Source organism: Aethalodelphis obliquidens, unplaced genomic scaffold (assembly GCF_003676395.1).
Source record: "Aethalodelphis obliquidens isolate GAN/ISIS:26980383/991018 unplaced genomic scaffold, ASM367639v1 scaffold43, whole genome shotgun sequence".
Taxonomy (NCBI): Eukaryota; Metazoa; Chordata; class Mammalia; order Artiodactyla; family Delphinidae; genus Aethalodelphis; species Aethalodelphis obliquidens.
Genome location: NW_020837987.1, coordinates 3,408,554 through 3,425,095, shown reverse-complemented (window position 1 = coordinate 3,425,095; position 16,542 = coordinate 3,408,554). Strand labels below are relative to the sequence as shown.

Here is a 16,542-nt window from a genome sequence, read left to right as displayed (position 1 = left end):
GGCGAATCTCAAAGATAATACACTGAGGAACAGAAATCAGACTCAAAAGACCACATACTGTACAATTCCATTAATACGAAATTCCAGTAAAAGACAAAACCATAGTGACAGAAAGCAGATCCCCTGGGAACCAGGGGTATGTAATTTAAAAACTCCCTGCAAACAAAAGTCCAGGACCAGATGGCTTCACTGGGAAATTCTACCAAACATACAAAGAACAACTATTACCAATCCTTCTCAAACTCTTCCAAAAGATTGAAGAGGAGGGAACACTCCCAAAGTCATTCTATGAAGCCACTATCACCCTGATACCAAAAGCAGACAAAGATAATACCACAAAATAAAATCACAGGCCAATATCTTTGACGAATATAGTTGCAAAAATTCTCAATCAAATATTAGCAAACTGAATCCAACAACACATAAAAAAGATCACACACCACGATCAAGTTGGATTCATCCCAGGGTCACAAGGATGGTTCAACATATGCAAATCAAAAAATGTGATACACTCCATCAACAAAAGTAAAGATAAAAACCACATGGTCATGTCAATAGATGCAGAAAAAGCATTTGATAAAATTCAACATCCATTCATGATAAAAACTCTTACTAAAGTGGGTATAGAGGGAACATATCTCAACATAATAAAAGCTATTTATGACACATCCACAGCCAACGTAACACTCAATGGTAAAAGCTGAAAGCCTTTCTTCCTGTTAAGATCTGGAACAAGACAAGTGTGCCCATTCCCACCACTTCTATTCAATGTAGTATTGGAAGTCCTAGCCACAGCAATCAGACAAGAGAAAGAAATAAAAGGCATCCAAACTGGAAGAGAAGAGGTGAAAGTATCATTATAGGCAGACGACATGATACTGTATATAGAAAACCCTGAAGACTCCACACAAAAACTACTAGAACTGATGAATGAACTCAGCAAGGTAGCAAGATACAAGATTAACATACAGAAATTTGTTGCATGTCTTTATGCTAACAATGAAATATCAGAAAGGGAAAGTAAAAAAAAAAAAAAAAAAAAATCCCTTTTAAAAATAAAATACTTAGGAATCAACCCGACCAAGGATGTGAAAGACTTGTATGTTCAGAACTATAAAACACTGATAACGGAAATTGAAGATGATTCAATAGAAAGATATCCCATGCTCTTGGACTGGAAGAATGAATATTGTTAAAATGGCCATACTACCCAAAGCAATTCACACATTTAATGTGATCCCTATCAAATTATCCATGACATTTTTCACAGAACTAGAATAATCCTTAAATATATATGGAACCATAAAAGGCCCAGAATTTCCAAAGCAATCCTGAGGAAAAAGAACAAAACTGGAGGCATAACTCTCCCAGACTTCTGACAATACTACAAAGCTACAGTAATCAGAACAGTGTGATACTGGCACAAAAACAGACATATGGATCAATGGAACAGAATAGAGAGCCCAGAAATAAACCCACACACCTACAGTCAATTAATCTCCAACAAAGGAGGCAAGAATATACAATGGAGAAAAGACAGTCTCTTCAGCAAGTGGTGTTGGGAAAGTTGGACAGCTGCATGTAAATCAATGAAGTTAGAACACACCCTCACAACATAAACAAAAATAAACTCAAAATGGCTTAAAGACTTAAATATAAGGCATGACACCATAAAACTTCTAGAAGAGGACATAGGCGAAACATTCTCTGACATAAATCGTACCAATGTTTTCTTAGGTCAGTCTCTGAAGGCAACAGAAATAAAAGTAAAAGTACACAAATGGGGCCTAATCAAGGTAATAAGCTTTTGCAGAGCAAAGGAAACCATAAACAAAATGAAAAGACAACCTATGGAACAGAAGAAAATATTTGCAAATCATGTGACTGACAAGGGCTTAATTTCCAAAATATACAAACAGCTCATACAACTCTAAAACAAAAACAAATAACCAATGAAAAAATGGGCAGAAGGCCATTTCTCCAAAGAAGACACAGAGATGGCCAAAAGGCACATGAAAAGATGCTCAATGTCACTAAATATTAGAGAAATGCAAATCAAAACTACAATGAGGTACCACCTCACACCGGTCAGAATGGCCATCATTAAAAAGTTTACAAACAATAAATGCTGGAGAGGATGTGGAGAAAAGGGAATCCTCCTACACTGTTGGTGGGAATGTAAACTGGTGCAGACACTATGGAAAACAGCATGGAGGTTCCTTCACAAACTAAAAATAGAGCTAGCATATGATCCAGCAATTCCACTCCTGGGCATATATCCAGAGAAAACTCTAATTCGAAAAGATACATGCACCCCAATGTTCATAGCAGCACTATTTACAACAGTCAAGACATGGAAGCAACCTAAATGTCCATCAACAGATGCATGGATAAAGAAGATGTGGTAATATATACACAATGGAATATTACTCAGCCATAAAAAAGAATGAAATAATGCTATTTGCAGCAACATGGATGGACCTAGAGATGATCATACTGAGTGAAACAAGCCAGACAGAGAAAGACAAATATTATATGATATCACTTATACATGGAATCTAAAATATGACACAAATGACCTTATTTACGTAACAGAAACAGACTGACAGACACAGAAAACTTATGGTTGTCAAAGAGGAAAGGGGGTGGGGGAGGGATAAATTAGGAGTTTGAGATTAGCTGATACAAACTAATACATATAAAACAGATAAACAACAACAAGGTCCTACTGTATAGCACAGGGAACTATATTCAATATCCTGTAATAAACCATAATGGAAAAGAATATGAACAAGAATATATATATATATATATAAATGTATGTATGTATCTGAATCAGTCTTGGCTGTACAACAGAAACTAACACTACATTGAAAATCAACTATACTTCAATAAAGTAAAAAAATAAATTAAATTAAATAAAAAGGAAGGTCTTGGTTAGAGGGGTTCTGGGAAGGTGGCCACAGTGAGGTGTCATATTTTTTGACTCTCGCTGAATCCCCCACATAAAGACAGACAGAGCAGTGAGACAGCAAAGCCAAAGCCAGGGACATACTGCAACAAAACGTAATTAACAAAACATCCCCATGGACCCCAAAATAAAAGCAGATGAGGATGATAACATAGGAGAAACTCCAGGTGACCCTGGGTTTGGCACTGACTCTTTGGATACAACAACAAAAGCACAGTCTGTGATAGAAAAAATTGGAAAGTTGGACTTCATTAAAATTAAAAACTTCTGCTGTCCAAATGGCACTATAATCATCTTTTAGTATCCACGGAGGATTGGTTCCAGGACCCCCTGTGAATACCAAAATTATTGGATGCTTAAGTCCCTTACATAAAATGGTGTAAGGATTTGCATATAACCTAAGGACAGCCTAAGGATATACTTCAAATCATCCCTAGATTATTCATAATACCTAATACAATGTAAATGCTATGTAAATAATTGTAAATACAATGTAAATGCTATGTAAATAGTTGTAAATACAAGGTAAATGCTATGTAAATAGTTGCTGGACCACTGCAAATTCAAGTCTTGCTTGCCAAATATTTTAGATTTGAGGTTGGTTGAATCTACGGATAACGAGAGCTGACTATATAAAGAAAATGAAAAGACAAGCCAATGGCTGGGAGGAAATTTTTACGAAACACGTATCTGATAAGACTGGGATCCAAAATATACAAAGAACGCTTAAAACTCAATAATAAGAGAACAAACAACTCAATTAAAAAATGGGCAAAAAACCTGAACATATTATCTCACAGCTATTTCAGCAAAGAAGATTACGGCTGATAAATAAGCATATGAAAAGGTGCTCAACATCACGTCATCAGGGAATTGCAAATTAAGACAATGAGATACCACTACACACCTGACTGAATGGCTAAGATCTAAAACACTGACAACGTCAAACACTGGCAAGGATGTGGAACAACAAGAAGTCTCATTCATTCATTGCTGGTAAGAATGTAAAATGGTATAGTCACTTCAGAAACCAGTTTTGTAGTTTCTTACAAAGCAAAACATAGTCTTACTATATACATAATCACACACAACAGTCACACTCTTTGGTATTTACCCAAATGAGTTGAAAACTTCTGTCTACACAAAAACCTGCACTTGAATATTTATCCTAGCATTATTCATAATTGCCAAAAATTGGAAGCAACCAAGATGTCCTTCAATAGGTGAATGGATAAACAAACTGTAGCATATTCAGCCATAAAAAGAAACGATTAAGCCACAAAAAGGCATGGAAGAACCTTAAATGCAAACTGCTAAATCAAAGAAGCCAGTTCAAAAAACCTACACCCTGTATGACCGCAACTATATCACATTTGAAAAAGGCAAAACTACAGAGACGGTAAAAAGATCGGTGACTGCTAGGAATTCTGGGGAAGAGGTAAAGGGATGGACAGGTGGAGTGCACAGGGGACCTTCAGGGCAGTGAAAGTGTTGTGTGATACTGTAACGGTGGATATGTGTCATCACACACTTGGCAAAGTCCATAGAACGTACGCTGCAAGGAGTGAAGCTTAACTTAAACTGTAGGCTTTAGTTAATAATAATTATCAATATTGGCTCATCTATTATCACACATGGACCACAATAATGAAAGATGCTAATAATAGGGGAAACTGTTGGGGGCGCCGGGGGAGAGTACAGGGGAACTCTGTATTTTCTGCTCAGTTTTTCTGTAAAACTAAAACTGCTCAAAAAAATAAAATCTATTAATTTAGATAACAACAACAAAAATAGCAGATGAGTAAAAACCACCCACATCACAAGACCTGCGTGGTATCACTGTGTGTGCAGGAAGCAGCACTGGGAGGTATGAGCTCGTCTGAAAGACTAGCAACAGGAGGATTCCACAAGAGGCAGCAGGTGTTCATTGAAAACACGGTGGGCCTGGGTGACAAGGGCAGCTGCACTGGAAGGCTTTCCTGCATTCTGATAGTGGGTGAAGGCTGGGCCCCTGTGAAATCTCCCAACTGTCCACCCAGGGACAAGAGAGATGAAGGAAGAGAAAGGCCAGATGTACCTGGGTGAGGGGCACAGAGCCAGGGCATCTCAGAAATCTCAGAAACTGTGTTTTCATTTTTTTTTTTTTTTAAACCAGACATGGAAACAACAGAAATGGAAACTCTGTGAAATTAGAAAAGCTATCCTGACCCACACCTCCTCCTCAAATTTAAGGAAAAGGAATTTTACCGAAAAATGAGCAACAGCAAAGTATCAAGGTCAAATCCCATATTAAGTTACAATAATAAAAAAGAGAATAAGAAGCAGAATAACAGTCCCTAGAGACAATGAAGGCCACCAGAAAAATGTGTCCACAAAACAGATGAAAACTGTACTCCAATTTCAAAACTAGCTGCCTTTCAGCTTATTAAGAAAGTGACACATGATATAAAAGAACCACATAAGTCAGAATTTTAAAATGTAGAAATGAGGTGATAGAACTTGGGAAGAATCAGAATTTAAAGACAAAAATCATTTCATCAATGAAAACTGTATGGGGTTGAATGGTAATCCGTGCCTCCTGCCACGCCCCCAAAGAAAACTGTCTCTGTGCTAACTCCCACCATCTGTGACTGTGACCTTATTTGGAAAAAAGGTGTTTGCAGATGTAATTAAGTATCTCTGGGTGAGGAGATCACTGTGGATTATGGGCGTGGGCCCTTTATCCATTGACACGTGTGCTTTGTAAGAGGCACAGAGAGAAGAGGAGAGGGTGATGTGAAGATGAGGCAGAGACTGGAGGGATGTGGCCACGAGGTGAGGACAGGCCAGGGCACGCCTGGAGTCAACAGCAGCTGGAAGAAGCAGGAAAGGGAGTCTTCAGACGGAGCACAGCCTGCTGACACCTTGATTTCAAACTCTGGCTTCCAGGACTGTGAGAGAATAAACTTGTGCGGTTTTAAGGCACCCAGTTCATGGTATTTGTACAACAGCCCCAGGAAACGAGTACAGCATAGCCACACAAGGAGGAGCACAAGCATGAATGAACATAACACATTCGCCCTAAGGGAAAGGGAAGGTGAAGGCAGAACACTCAAACTCAAAAAGAAAGGAAGAAATAATAAATAAATAAAAAAAAAAGATTCACAAGAAAGTGACAACTCAACTCAGCAACTCTATCTGTATCTCAGAATATTCCCCAAAGGAATAATCATGGATGATCTGAAAAGGTTCGTGTAATCATCACATTATTTTTAATAGTCCCCAAAGGGAAACAACTTTCTTTCTAAAAAGATAACTAAGAAATCCCTAAATTTAAGTGGTTTATCTATCTTCCAGTTTGATCTTGGTTTTATGAATGAACTGGCACCTTGAAATAAGGCACCGTATAAGAACCCTTAAAATAAGTGCCTACTGTCAGATTAATGGTGGTAATTAGTACTGTCATAATTGCCTTCTATTAAATTCTACCTCTTAAAGAATGAAAGTTGTTCATTAAAATGACCATTAATCATTGGACAAGTTCTTTAATAGGACTTACTTTTATGTATCCAAACACTGGTAGAGTTTGGCTGGATAACTTCCTTGGCATGTCTACTTCTGGATTAACATGGTGTCGATCAGGACAGATCCTTTTGTCTCTGAAAAAAAGGAACAGGATTTTAAAACCAGGAAAAAAAAAATAACAATTTTCAACATGAATTTTAAAGTATTCACCAGGAAAATTAATCTAGAATCGAAATCAGAGAACCTGTATTCCAAACGCTGTAAAGTTAAGTAACCAAATGCTGTAACGCTAATTAGATCCCTCAGGTGACACTAACGGTGTGTGAATAAGTGGAAAGGATCCTAAAGTTCAACTGGCACTAAGTAAACTCAAAGGACAGAGTTACTGCATTACTTCTCCAGACAGTCTTAAATGCAGTACGTAAATGAACAAAATATACTTCCAAAATAAAGACTCTGACTCAGAAACACATCACTATAACCCACAACAGGGGCCAATGAACCTCTAAACCAGGAGCCATTCCGTAACCCAAACTGAGAAATAGTTAAAGCTTCAGTTTTAAAATTCAATATTTTATTTAAAGGCATAATGGAAATTGCTGCTAATAACCTGGATAATGTACATAATTCAAAGAAGTTAATTTCAATAGTTATCTTAAAATTAAATTCAATCCAGTAGATATCTAACAGACATCTACTACTCAGTCCCAGAGATCCACTGATCAAGTATTGGCATCGTGTCTGGATCCCTGACTCGGGGATCTCCTGACTGTTAAGATATATCCAAGTTCTCCAAATTGATTCATATAATCAATGCAGTTATCAAAATTCCAGCAACGTTTTTGAAGAAGCTGACAACCCTTTCTAAAATAAACATGGAGATGCATTAGACTTAAAATGCCAAAAAAACCTTGAAGAAGAGCAAAGTTGGAGGACTTAAATACCATTTCCCAAGACCCACTATAAGCTACAGTACTTAAAAAAGTGTAGCACTGGTGTAAGAACAGACAAATAGACCAATGTAACAGAGAGAGTCCACAAATGGATCACATATGCTATCGTCTGGGTTATGTCAAAGGCACCAACTCAGTGAGAACACAACAGTGTTTTAAATAAAGAATGCTGGAGCAAGAGATTATCCATACAGAAAAAAGTAAACCTTGCCCCATATCAAACACTATACACAAAAATTAATTCAATAGAGATTATATGCCTACATGTGTAAAGCTAAATCTATAAAACTTCTAGAAGAAAATATAGAGGAATGTCTTCATGATCTAGAGATAGGCAATTTATCTCTTATATTAAAACACAATCAAACAGTAACCATCAAACATTTCATCAAAATTAAAAATGTCCGTCCATTGGAAGACTCTTAAAAGAGTGAAAAGGCAAGCCACAGACTGGGAGAAGTTTCTCAAAGCATATATGCATATCTCTGACAAAGCAGTTGTATCAAGAATAAACAAATTATTCCTATAAACCAATAAATACCCCATTTTAAAAACGGGCAAAAGACCTGAACAGGCATTTCACAAAAAAGGATGTCCAATGTCCTACAATCATGTTGAAAAGCCATTCAACGTCATGAATTCTTAGGGAAATGCAAATTAAAATAACAATGGTTTTCCCCTGCACCCCCATGAATACTAAGTGTTGGTGAGGATACAGCAACCCAAACTCCCTCACACACACCTGGTGGGATCACAAGATGACCAACCGCTCTGGCAAAGTTAAACACAAGTCTACCCCATGACCCAGCAATACCACTCCAGAGTATAATATATACCCAAGAGAAACGGGTGCATAGTTCCAGAAAAGGACACGTACAAGAGTGTTCATGGAAGCTTCATACATAATACAACTCACAGGCCCGTCAAGAGTAGAATGGATATATACATCGTGATATATTCATATAACAGAATTTTTAAAAAATATTTATTTATTTATCTTGCTGCATCAGGTCTTAATCGCAGCACACGGGATCATCGTTGCGGTACTTGGGATCTTTTGTTGTGGTGCGTGGGCTCTTCATTGCGGCACGCGGGCTTCTCTCTAGTTGTGGCGTGCGGGTTTTCTCTCTCTAGTTGTGGCGCGGGTTCCACAGCGTGTGGACTCTGTAGCAGTTTGTGGCATGCGGGCTCTCTAGTTGAGGTGCGTGAGCTCAGTAGTTGTGGCACATGGGCTTAGTTGCCCTGTGGGATGTGGGATGCTAGCTCCCCGACCAGGGATCGAGCCTGCGTCCCCTGCATTGGAAGGTGGATTCTTTACCACTGGACCACCAGGGAAGTCCCCACACAATGGAATTCTAAGCCACAAAGTAAATAAATAAATAAAATACCAATACATGCAACAACATGGATGAATGCCACAGACAGTATTGACAGATGGAGCACACTACAATTCCATGTATATAAAATTCTAAAACAAGCAAAGTTAGTCAGTGCTGGTAGATAGCGTGAGGGTGGTTACTTCAAATTGGGAAGGAACAGGAGGGGACCTTGCAGGGGCTCCCTCAGAGCTGGGCCGTAGCTCACGTGGGCTGCATATGCATATGACAATCATCAAGCTGTAAACTTATCATCTGTGCAGTTTACTGTATGCTACATGTCAGTTATGAAAAAGATGACTGGCTTACTTGCAAAAACCAAAAGCCTTAAGATACGGACAAAGAGGCCTTCTGGCTTTTTTATCTTCTTTGGCTTCCAGAACCCTTGCAGTAAACTCGTAGAGCTCTGAAGGAATCTTGGTATCTGCTCGCTCCAAGTAGCGCAGGACGCCAACTGCATGGCAGGCATTTCTCTCCGTCAGCAGCAACACAGATTTGGTTTTTTTCTCTCTCTGTTCTGCAGGAGAACCCTTAAAATTGGGGGTGAATAAAGGAAGCAGATCATCCGTACCGGTCTAAATGATAAAACTTTCCGGACTCTGCATTTGTCATTATGTGGAAAACGCCAGTGAAACATTAAGTGATAATATAAATTAATCAAACCTGTTCAGTTAAACTCTGAAAATGATCAGACATGCAATACAGGCGTCCACCAAAAACTTTCGGCGAGGAAGGAAAGCTGAAGTGAATCACACACGTGGCATCGGTGATGGCCAAGAGTGGTGTGCAATCATCTGTTAAGGCTGGAGAAAAGGATTCGGACAATTTCAAATGAAGCTGGAATTTTACTGCACATACTTTACAGAACAATTCCAGGAACCATACTTCAAAACATTTCTTTACTGCATTTTACTTTTCAGATGCAAAGAAACTTCCTTCCCATTTCTTTTCCCAAAATGTCAAAGCCCAGTAATTAAATTCCAGAGAAAAATGGTCTCCTTTTTAACTCGAAAAATGCCTCTATTACAAATCTTGGCTGCCCATATGGTTTTCACTTCTTTTATACGTTTTGACTTTTATATTTCCAATATTAAAGTTAACAATCATTTACGACAAGCTTCATCACAGGCATATACATATGACAGTGATCCTTGAGCTGGAACTGCAGGGAGCACGGCTAGCCCAAGGGCCGCTCGCTGCCTACTAACCTGAGACACTTGGATTCCACCTCAGTATCAAAATCATAGCCAAGGTTAATTTTCACTTTGAAATTCACATTACTAATACATTCTCAATAAATCTGGGAAATGATGAGAAATTTGGAGGAGGTAAATAAATGAATGAATTGAAGACATGATTCCTATTAGCTCAGCCTTCTCTAAATACAAGTAGAAATTAAAATACTTACCTAATACAATGTGAGAACCAGAACTTAACTTCTTCTTCCACTGTTCTGAAACACTTTTTAAATTAAAAGTCATTTCTTTATGCATTTTCAAACAAAACACAGAACTGCTTTCTACTACCTAAAGATGAAACCAAAGGGGCCAGTTCACAGTCAGGAACATAAGCTTGAAGATAATTTTTCATCAATAATTATCGATACAAATCATTTAAAATTATCTGTGAGCGTCTCACCTCACTGATCCACTAATTCTAAGAAAGAAATGGTTGTAAATTTAAAGAAATATATTTTCAAAATTCTATGGTTTATATCTAAAAACTTGCTCCAGTGAAACAAACATTATTTTGCTAAAACTATTTTCCTTCCTTTTGAAATAACGTGTACATACATATATGTGCGTGTATATATACCTGTGTGCATGTATACTTACCTACACAGATTATCTGTAGAGATATGTGTACGTATACATGAAATTTATGGTACTATTGTCAAGAGGGTACTGTTGTTTTTCACTATACCTGCTAGTTCATCTTTGCTAAAGGTCGGTGCACTACTGATTCTTTTGTATTTGGCCTCATTTCTACACTTTAGCATTAATTTATATACAATTAGATTAAATAAATCTTTAGCCAATTGGCTAAATGATGATATACTTTAGCATCATCGTCTCTATTGTCTTAAATAGAGGGTTCAGAAGATGTTGGCACTTTTTCATGAACCAGATCCTTTTCACGCTCTGCCAGGTCCCCCTTGTGGACCGCTGGCTTCCATGGGAAGGCTATTTCCCTGTCAAATACGTAACTACTCCAAGTGATTCTCGGGTGACTCAAGATTCAACCACGGTCTAAACAAGCAGTAAGAACGTTTCATGTGTGGAAGGGCTCACCTTACACACTATTTCTGTTTCAGCTACAGAACCGGTGAAGATCAAGGTCTTTTGTGCCTGACTTGGAACGAAATCAAGAGTCTGGAGTAAAGTGGAGGTCTTTTCACATTCCAGGCAAAGACGTACTACCTGGTAATGAAATGCAGAAACAGTGGGATTTTTAAAAAATGTTCAAGGTGCTCCAGTTTTACTTTTTATGGCAAAGTCATAATTTTAATAGGAAAGAAGGTATAGAAAAGCAATATAAATTTAAATACACAGTTACAGATTGTATATGAAATTAATACTGTAATCTTTTAATATTAAGCCATGAATAAAGGTTACTTGCTTGGGCTTACCAACCCCCCACCACACACACCCAGGACTCTTTACCTGTTGGACACTGCCATAGAGGGCAGCCTCCTCCATGGCTGTGATCACAATGTAGGGGTCGTTCATGAACTCTTTGATTAACTGCTCTATATGTCTGTTCCAATGAACTCCAACTGCAACAATCTGATGTGGGGCAGATTCCCTTTCTTCAACTTCAATAATTTTTTTAAAGTTATCTAATATAGGAAACATCTAAAAAATCAGCATAATTAATTTCACTTTTATTTCAAAAGAAACTAATAATTAGTTTGACAGAACATAAAATGTAAGGAATGTATATTTTCTGTTCTCAGAATGAGAAAGGTCTTTAAACATGAAAGTAAAAGAAAAAACTAAAAAGGAAAAATGTTTATGTATAGACAAAATTAAAACAAACATCTAGGTAAATACCGGTAACACAGGTAACAAAGGATGAACAGCCTTATATAAAAACTTCTACAAACTAGTTAGAAAAAGATGATCCCAGTGAAAGAAAACAAGCGAAGGAAATGAACAAGCAGCTCCTAGAAGAATGGGTACAAACGGCCAGTATGAGTTAATGCTCAATTTAACGAAGTAATCAAGGAAATACAGATTAAGCAAATCAGATGCCACGTGTAACAATCAGCCTAGAAAAGAAAGCTGGACGAGGGCCTCCTACTGCCAGGGGTGCAGGCAGTGTGGCGCGGAGGCACACTGCCAGAGGGAGTGCAAACCCATCTACACTTTCAGAGTGCCACTGAACAAGGCAGTGTTCCAGATACTAGCTTTGCAAATAAGAACTGAGGCAGTCAGTAAGTCACAAAGCCTGGGCTTGACCTTGGGGCCACTGCTGCTCCCAAAGGAATGCTCCTGACCTTCATGCTACACCGCTTCCAACAAGTGCCTTTTAAGAATTCATAGCCTTTGATCCATTAATCCCCTTCCTAGGAATTTATCCTAAGAAAACACGTGCCAAAAGATGTTTTTTCAGCTACACACATACACACAAATGATGCTAAATGTCCATATATAAGACAATCAGAAAATAAGTTATGTTATGTCCACAGGGTTCAATACCACATGGCCAGTAGAGAACAGTTAGTAGCAATACTCACAATGCTGTTCACTGAAATGCAAGTTACAAACTAATACATAAAATAAGGTAGCAGTAACAATCATGCTAGAGAACAGTTAGTAGCAATACTCACAATGCTGTTCACTGAAATGCAAGTTACAAACTAATACATAAAATAAGGTAACAGTAACAATCATGCTAGAGAACAGTTAGTAGCAATATCCACTCACAATGCGGTTCACTGAAATGCAAGTTACAAACCAATACATAAAACAAGGTAACAGTAACAATCATGCTAGAGAACAGTTGGTAGCAATACTCACAATGCTGTTCACTGAAATGCAAGTTACAAACTAATACATAAAATAAGGTCCTGATATTATTAATTATATGTATCAATAGACACAGGAGTTACAAAAAGAAAAGAAATACTCTAAAACAGTAACAGTGGTTACGTAACCTCTGAGCATAAGATTATGGATGTTGGGGTTTTTCAAGGGTTCTTCTCTATTTCTCAAATTTTCTAAAATAGAAGTATTGCTTACATAACCAGAAAAATATTGATTTTAGAAAATGTCCCTGGGAAAGAAATTTTGCTCTTCAAAGAGAACTTTAACATTGGGTGGGAAATTCAGATAAATGTTCTCTCCTCTTAATTATAGCACTTAAAGGGAAACATTTTTTAGATTAACCAGCTTCTTCCCAACTAGACACGTTTCCTGACTACTGAAAGACTTTAATTTTACATATTTTTATATATATATATATATATATAACATATATATATATTTCTGAGTAGTAATGACATCTAAATAAATGGCATACTTACTTGCTCATTAGCTTCAGAGAATAATATTTCCACCTCATCCAAAATCAGATGACAGAGTCTAAGAAATAACAAGCTTTGATATTTGAGAAGTCTCAGGAGGCTATGTGGTGTTGTAACAATTACATTGCCTACATTTTAAAAGAAAACACAGTTAACGCCTTAGATTTTCCACAGGTTTTTCTAACGTTTCCTTTGCTAAGATTCCACATACTTTCTAGAAATGCCTTTCAATGAAATAAACCCTGTGTTTCTTACTCAGGTGGGTGTGAGAAGAGGCCTGCCCAGGCTGCCCCTGTACTGTCTGACTAAACACCTGTGTTCCCACCAGGTTTTGAGCTCCTGAAAGGCAGGGGGTGGTTTTAGTCAACAGCTAATAAAACAGTAAGTGCTTAATAACTAGTTGATAAATGAATGAAAAGACTTAGTTTTCTCAGTAAAACAGATGTAAGCCAAGAGTAAACCTTCACCGCCAACACTGATCGGTAACTGACAAGTGACGTCTGGCTGATCACCACACAAGCCCCGGGTCAGTGCTGGCTCCCAGGCCTGCCTGAGCAGGCTTCCACTGTGTTCTCTAGGGAAAACCAAATAGCTTGGAAAGGATGCTTACACCCACTTGGAAGCTTCATATTTTTGGCTTCATCTTTGTGGAGTCCGATTGTTAATACCACAGGATGAACAACAGGCCTGGAGGACACGCTATAGTCTCCCAATAATTCAAAAACCAATTGGGCCTTTTTCCACCCAGGGCACAAGATGACTGCCAGAGGCTGCAAAGACAAATAAATTCACATAATTTTGGACAAAGGTTAAGACTCAAAGACATGCAGAGCATCTCCCTGTACACAGTAAGCACTGTAAGTTTTCGCTATCATCACTGTCATGCAGGTCAGAAAAGTCAAAACATAATTTCACTAGAATGGATTCAGACACACTGACTCAGATTCTGCTGGGGCTTAAACTATGCACAAGTATTAAATCATTTAGTCCTTAAAGTCCCCTTACAGGGTGAGACCTATTACTACCTCATTTCACAGATGAGGAGCCTAAGGGACAGAAAGGTGAAGTTTGTTGCCCAAGGCTGCACAGCTAATATTCAGAAGAAGCAGGCAATCTGGCTCCAAACCTCCTGCTGCTAAGCACAAGGATGAACTGCCTCCTGAAAGGGGCCCTGAAAAAGGTTAATGTCACTTCCTTAGGAGACTAAGTTCCCTGCTGCACCATCTGACCCCTGCCCTCCACTATCCTGCAGATATCTCTCGACATCTGCCTGCCAAACACCTTCCTGGACACATGCCCTCAATTAACTGAAGACAAGAATGAGTCTCCTCTTATTTTTACGCAGACGCAGGCAAGCGCCTGCTTCCAGGGCTCACGCCTAAATGCAGACTGACCCTGGAGATGCGGAAAAAGCAGAGTGGACACAAGGGTCAGACCTGGACATTCCTTTCTGGTCCGGCCAGGGGTCTATCTCAACACAAGCTGCATCTCATCAGTGGGCTCAGCTGCTACCTGATTGAGTGATACAAATGTATCCATTTAATATTATTAAGTCAATACATCGTAACATAGCCAACACAGATTTCCAAAGAGAACCCGTTAAACTACATGGCATAATCAGAAAAATAAACTAGTATCTTTCCTAAGATGAAATTCGAATTGTCTTTTGCACTGCTATTTTTCACCTTATAATGAGTGATGGAACCATCTGTAGTGTATCTTGGGAGAAGATCTGAGACGGGTCTCATACACATCCATTCACCTAACAGCCAAAACCCCAGCAAAGCAGATGTCACTCACTCACCATCATTTGACCCTCGCATGCAATTTCTTTCCTTTCCATCATCCTTCTCAGCTATTAACTGATTCTTATGAGTGGGAAAAATAAAGTGGGATTATAAAACAGTGTGGGGTTCTGTGAAGATAATTTAAAGAAGAGGGACAAGATGACAGAAATCCTAAGTTCAAGTCCCACTTCTTGTCACGCTTGTCAGCAGGTAAGAACTTTTACCAGTAACTTTTCATGAGCTTAATTTTCTCATCTATAAAATAGTGAAAACAATACACGGCACGACCATCTCAAGGGTTTGCCATGATAATTACGTGAATCGAATCAGTTAGATAATTCTATAAACTGTACAGTCATCACTAAAAGCCGGGACTCTCCCAACTCAGCCGATGGCTCACAACTAGGGGTTCTCGGAAAGAATCAGTGTGAGAGAATCAGTGACTGTGTTGAGAAAAGAGTTTCTCATAGGATGGTCTCTGTTCTGCCAGTTTTTTTTTTGTTTGTTTTTTGTTTTTGCTTTTTGGGGTTTTTTTTGCGGTACGCGGGCCTCTCACTGTTGTGGCCTCTCCCGTTGCAGAGCACAGGCTCCGGATGCGCAGGCTCAGCAGCCATGGCTCACGGGCCCAGCCGCTCCGCGGCATGTGGGATCTTCCCGGACCGGGGCACGAACCTGTGTCCCCTGCATCGGCAGGCAGACTCTCAACCACTGCGCCACCAGGGAAGCCCCCTGCCAGTTTTAATGTAACTTAAACTTTACCAAAGGTTAGGTGTCAAATTTAAAATAAATATTTAATCCATTTTGTTGTTAAACAAAAATGTCTTCAACTTACTCCATTTCTACTTGGTAATGACTTGTAGCAGCCCCCTGTTTGCAAAATCGTAAGCAGTGGTGGAAGGTACAACAAAGGGTCATTTCCACAATGAGAAATGACCACCATGTCACAGCCACGTGCTATGGGAGGCCAAGAGTAAGATTCAGTGTGGCTGGGGCCCGGAAACTTATTTCTTTGAAGAGCCTACAAAACATCAACAACAACCAAAACAACAATAAAACCCAGAAAACTAATAAACTTCTCATTGCTCACTTTACCCCAGTAACGAGTATACATTGCTTAATCTGGTATTATCCAAGACCTAACTTAATAAGTCCCCCCTGAATCTTTTCCAGCAACAAACTCCTGCTCAAAAGACTCCTGCTTTTCTGGGCTCCCAACTGAAAGGATCCAATAGGCAGTCTGCTGAAGCACGAGGTGCTTTAACATTTCACCACAGCAAAGACGTGGCTTCTCTTCCTCCTGATAAACTGCTGGTGCATCAGCTCCACTTAGAAAGTTTTTTAAAAACTTGCCTTTGTTTCCTTATTTTTCTATGTAATTCGCTGCCATCAAAACCTCCCAAATGTTCCACAGAGGAGAGTCCTC

The 16,542-nt window shown here is 38.7% G+C and overlaps 1 protein-coding gene across 1 annotated transcript in view; it reads right to left on the bottom strand.

The window, feature by feature from the left end:
• The window catches only part of TDRD12 (tudor domain containing 12), an 81,586-nt gene that overhangs the window by 17,130 nt on the left and 47,914 nt on the right, over window positions 1–16,542 (bottom strand). The window contains exons 14-22 of the mRNA XM_027079323.1: window positions 15,952–16,137; window positions 13,943–14,102; window positions 13,333–13,460; window positions 11,468–11,659; window positions 11,096–11,224; window positions 10,213–10,330; window positions 9,468–9,607; window positions 9,114–9,334; window positions 6,510–6,609 (exon numbers count right to left, since the gene is read on the bottom strand). Of these exons, the coding sequence (XP_026935124.1) occupies window positions 6,510–6,609; window positions 9,114–9,334; window positions 9,468–9,607; window positions 10,213–10,330; window positions 11,096–11,224; window positions 11,468–11,659; window positions 13,333–13,460; window positions 13,943–14,102; window positions 15,952–16,137 (1,374 nt within the window). The remainder of the gene's footprint in view (window positions 1–6,509; window positions 6,610–9,113; window positions 9,335–9,467; window positions 9,608–10,212; window positions 10,331–11,095; window positions 11,225–11,467; window positions 11,660–13,332; window positions 13,461–13,942; window positions 14,103–15,951; window positions 16,138–16,542) is intronic.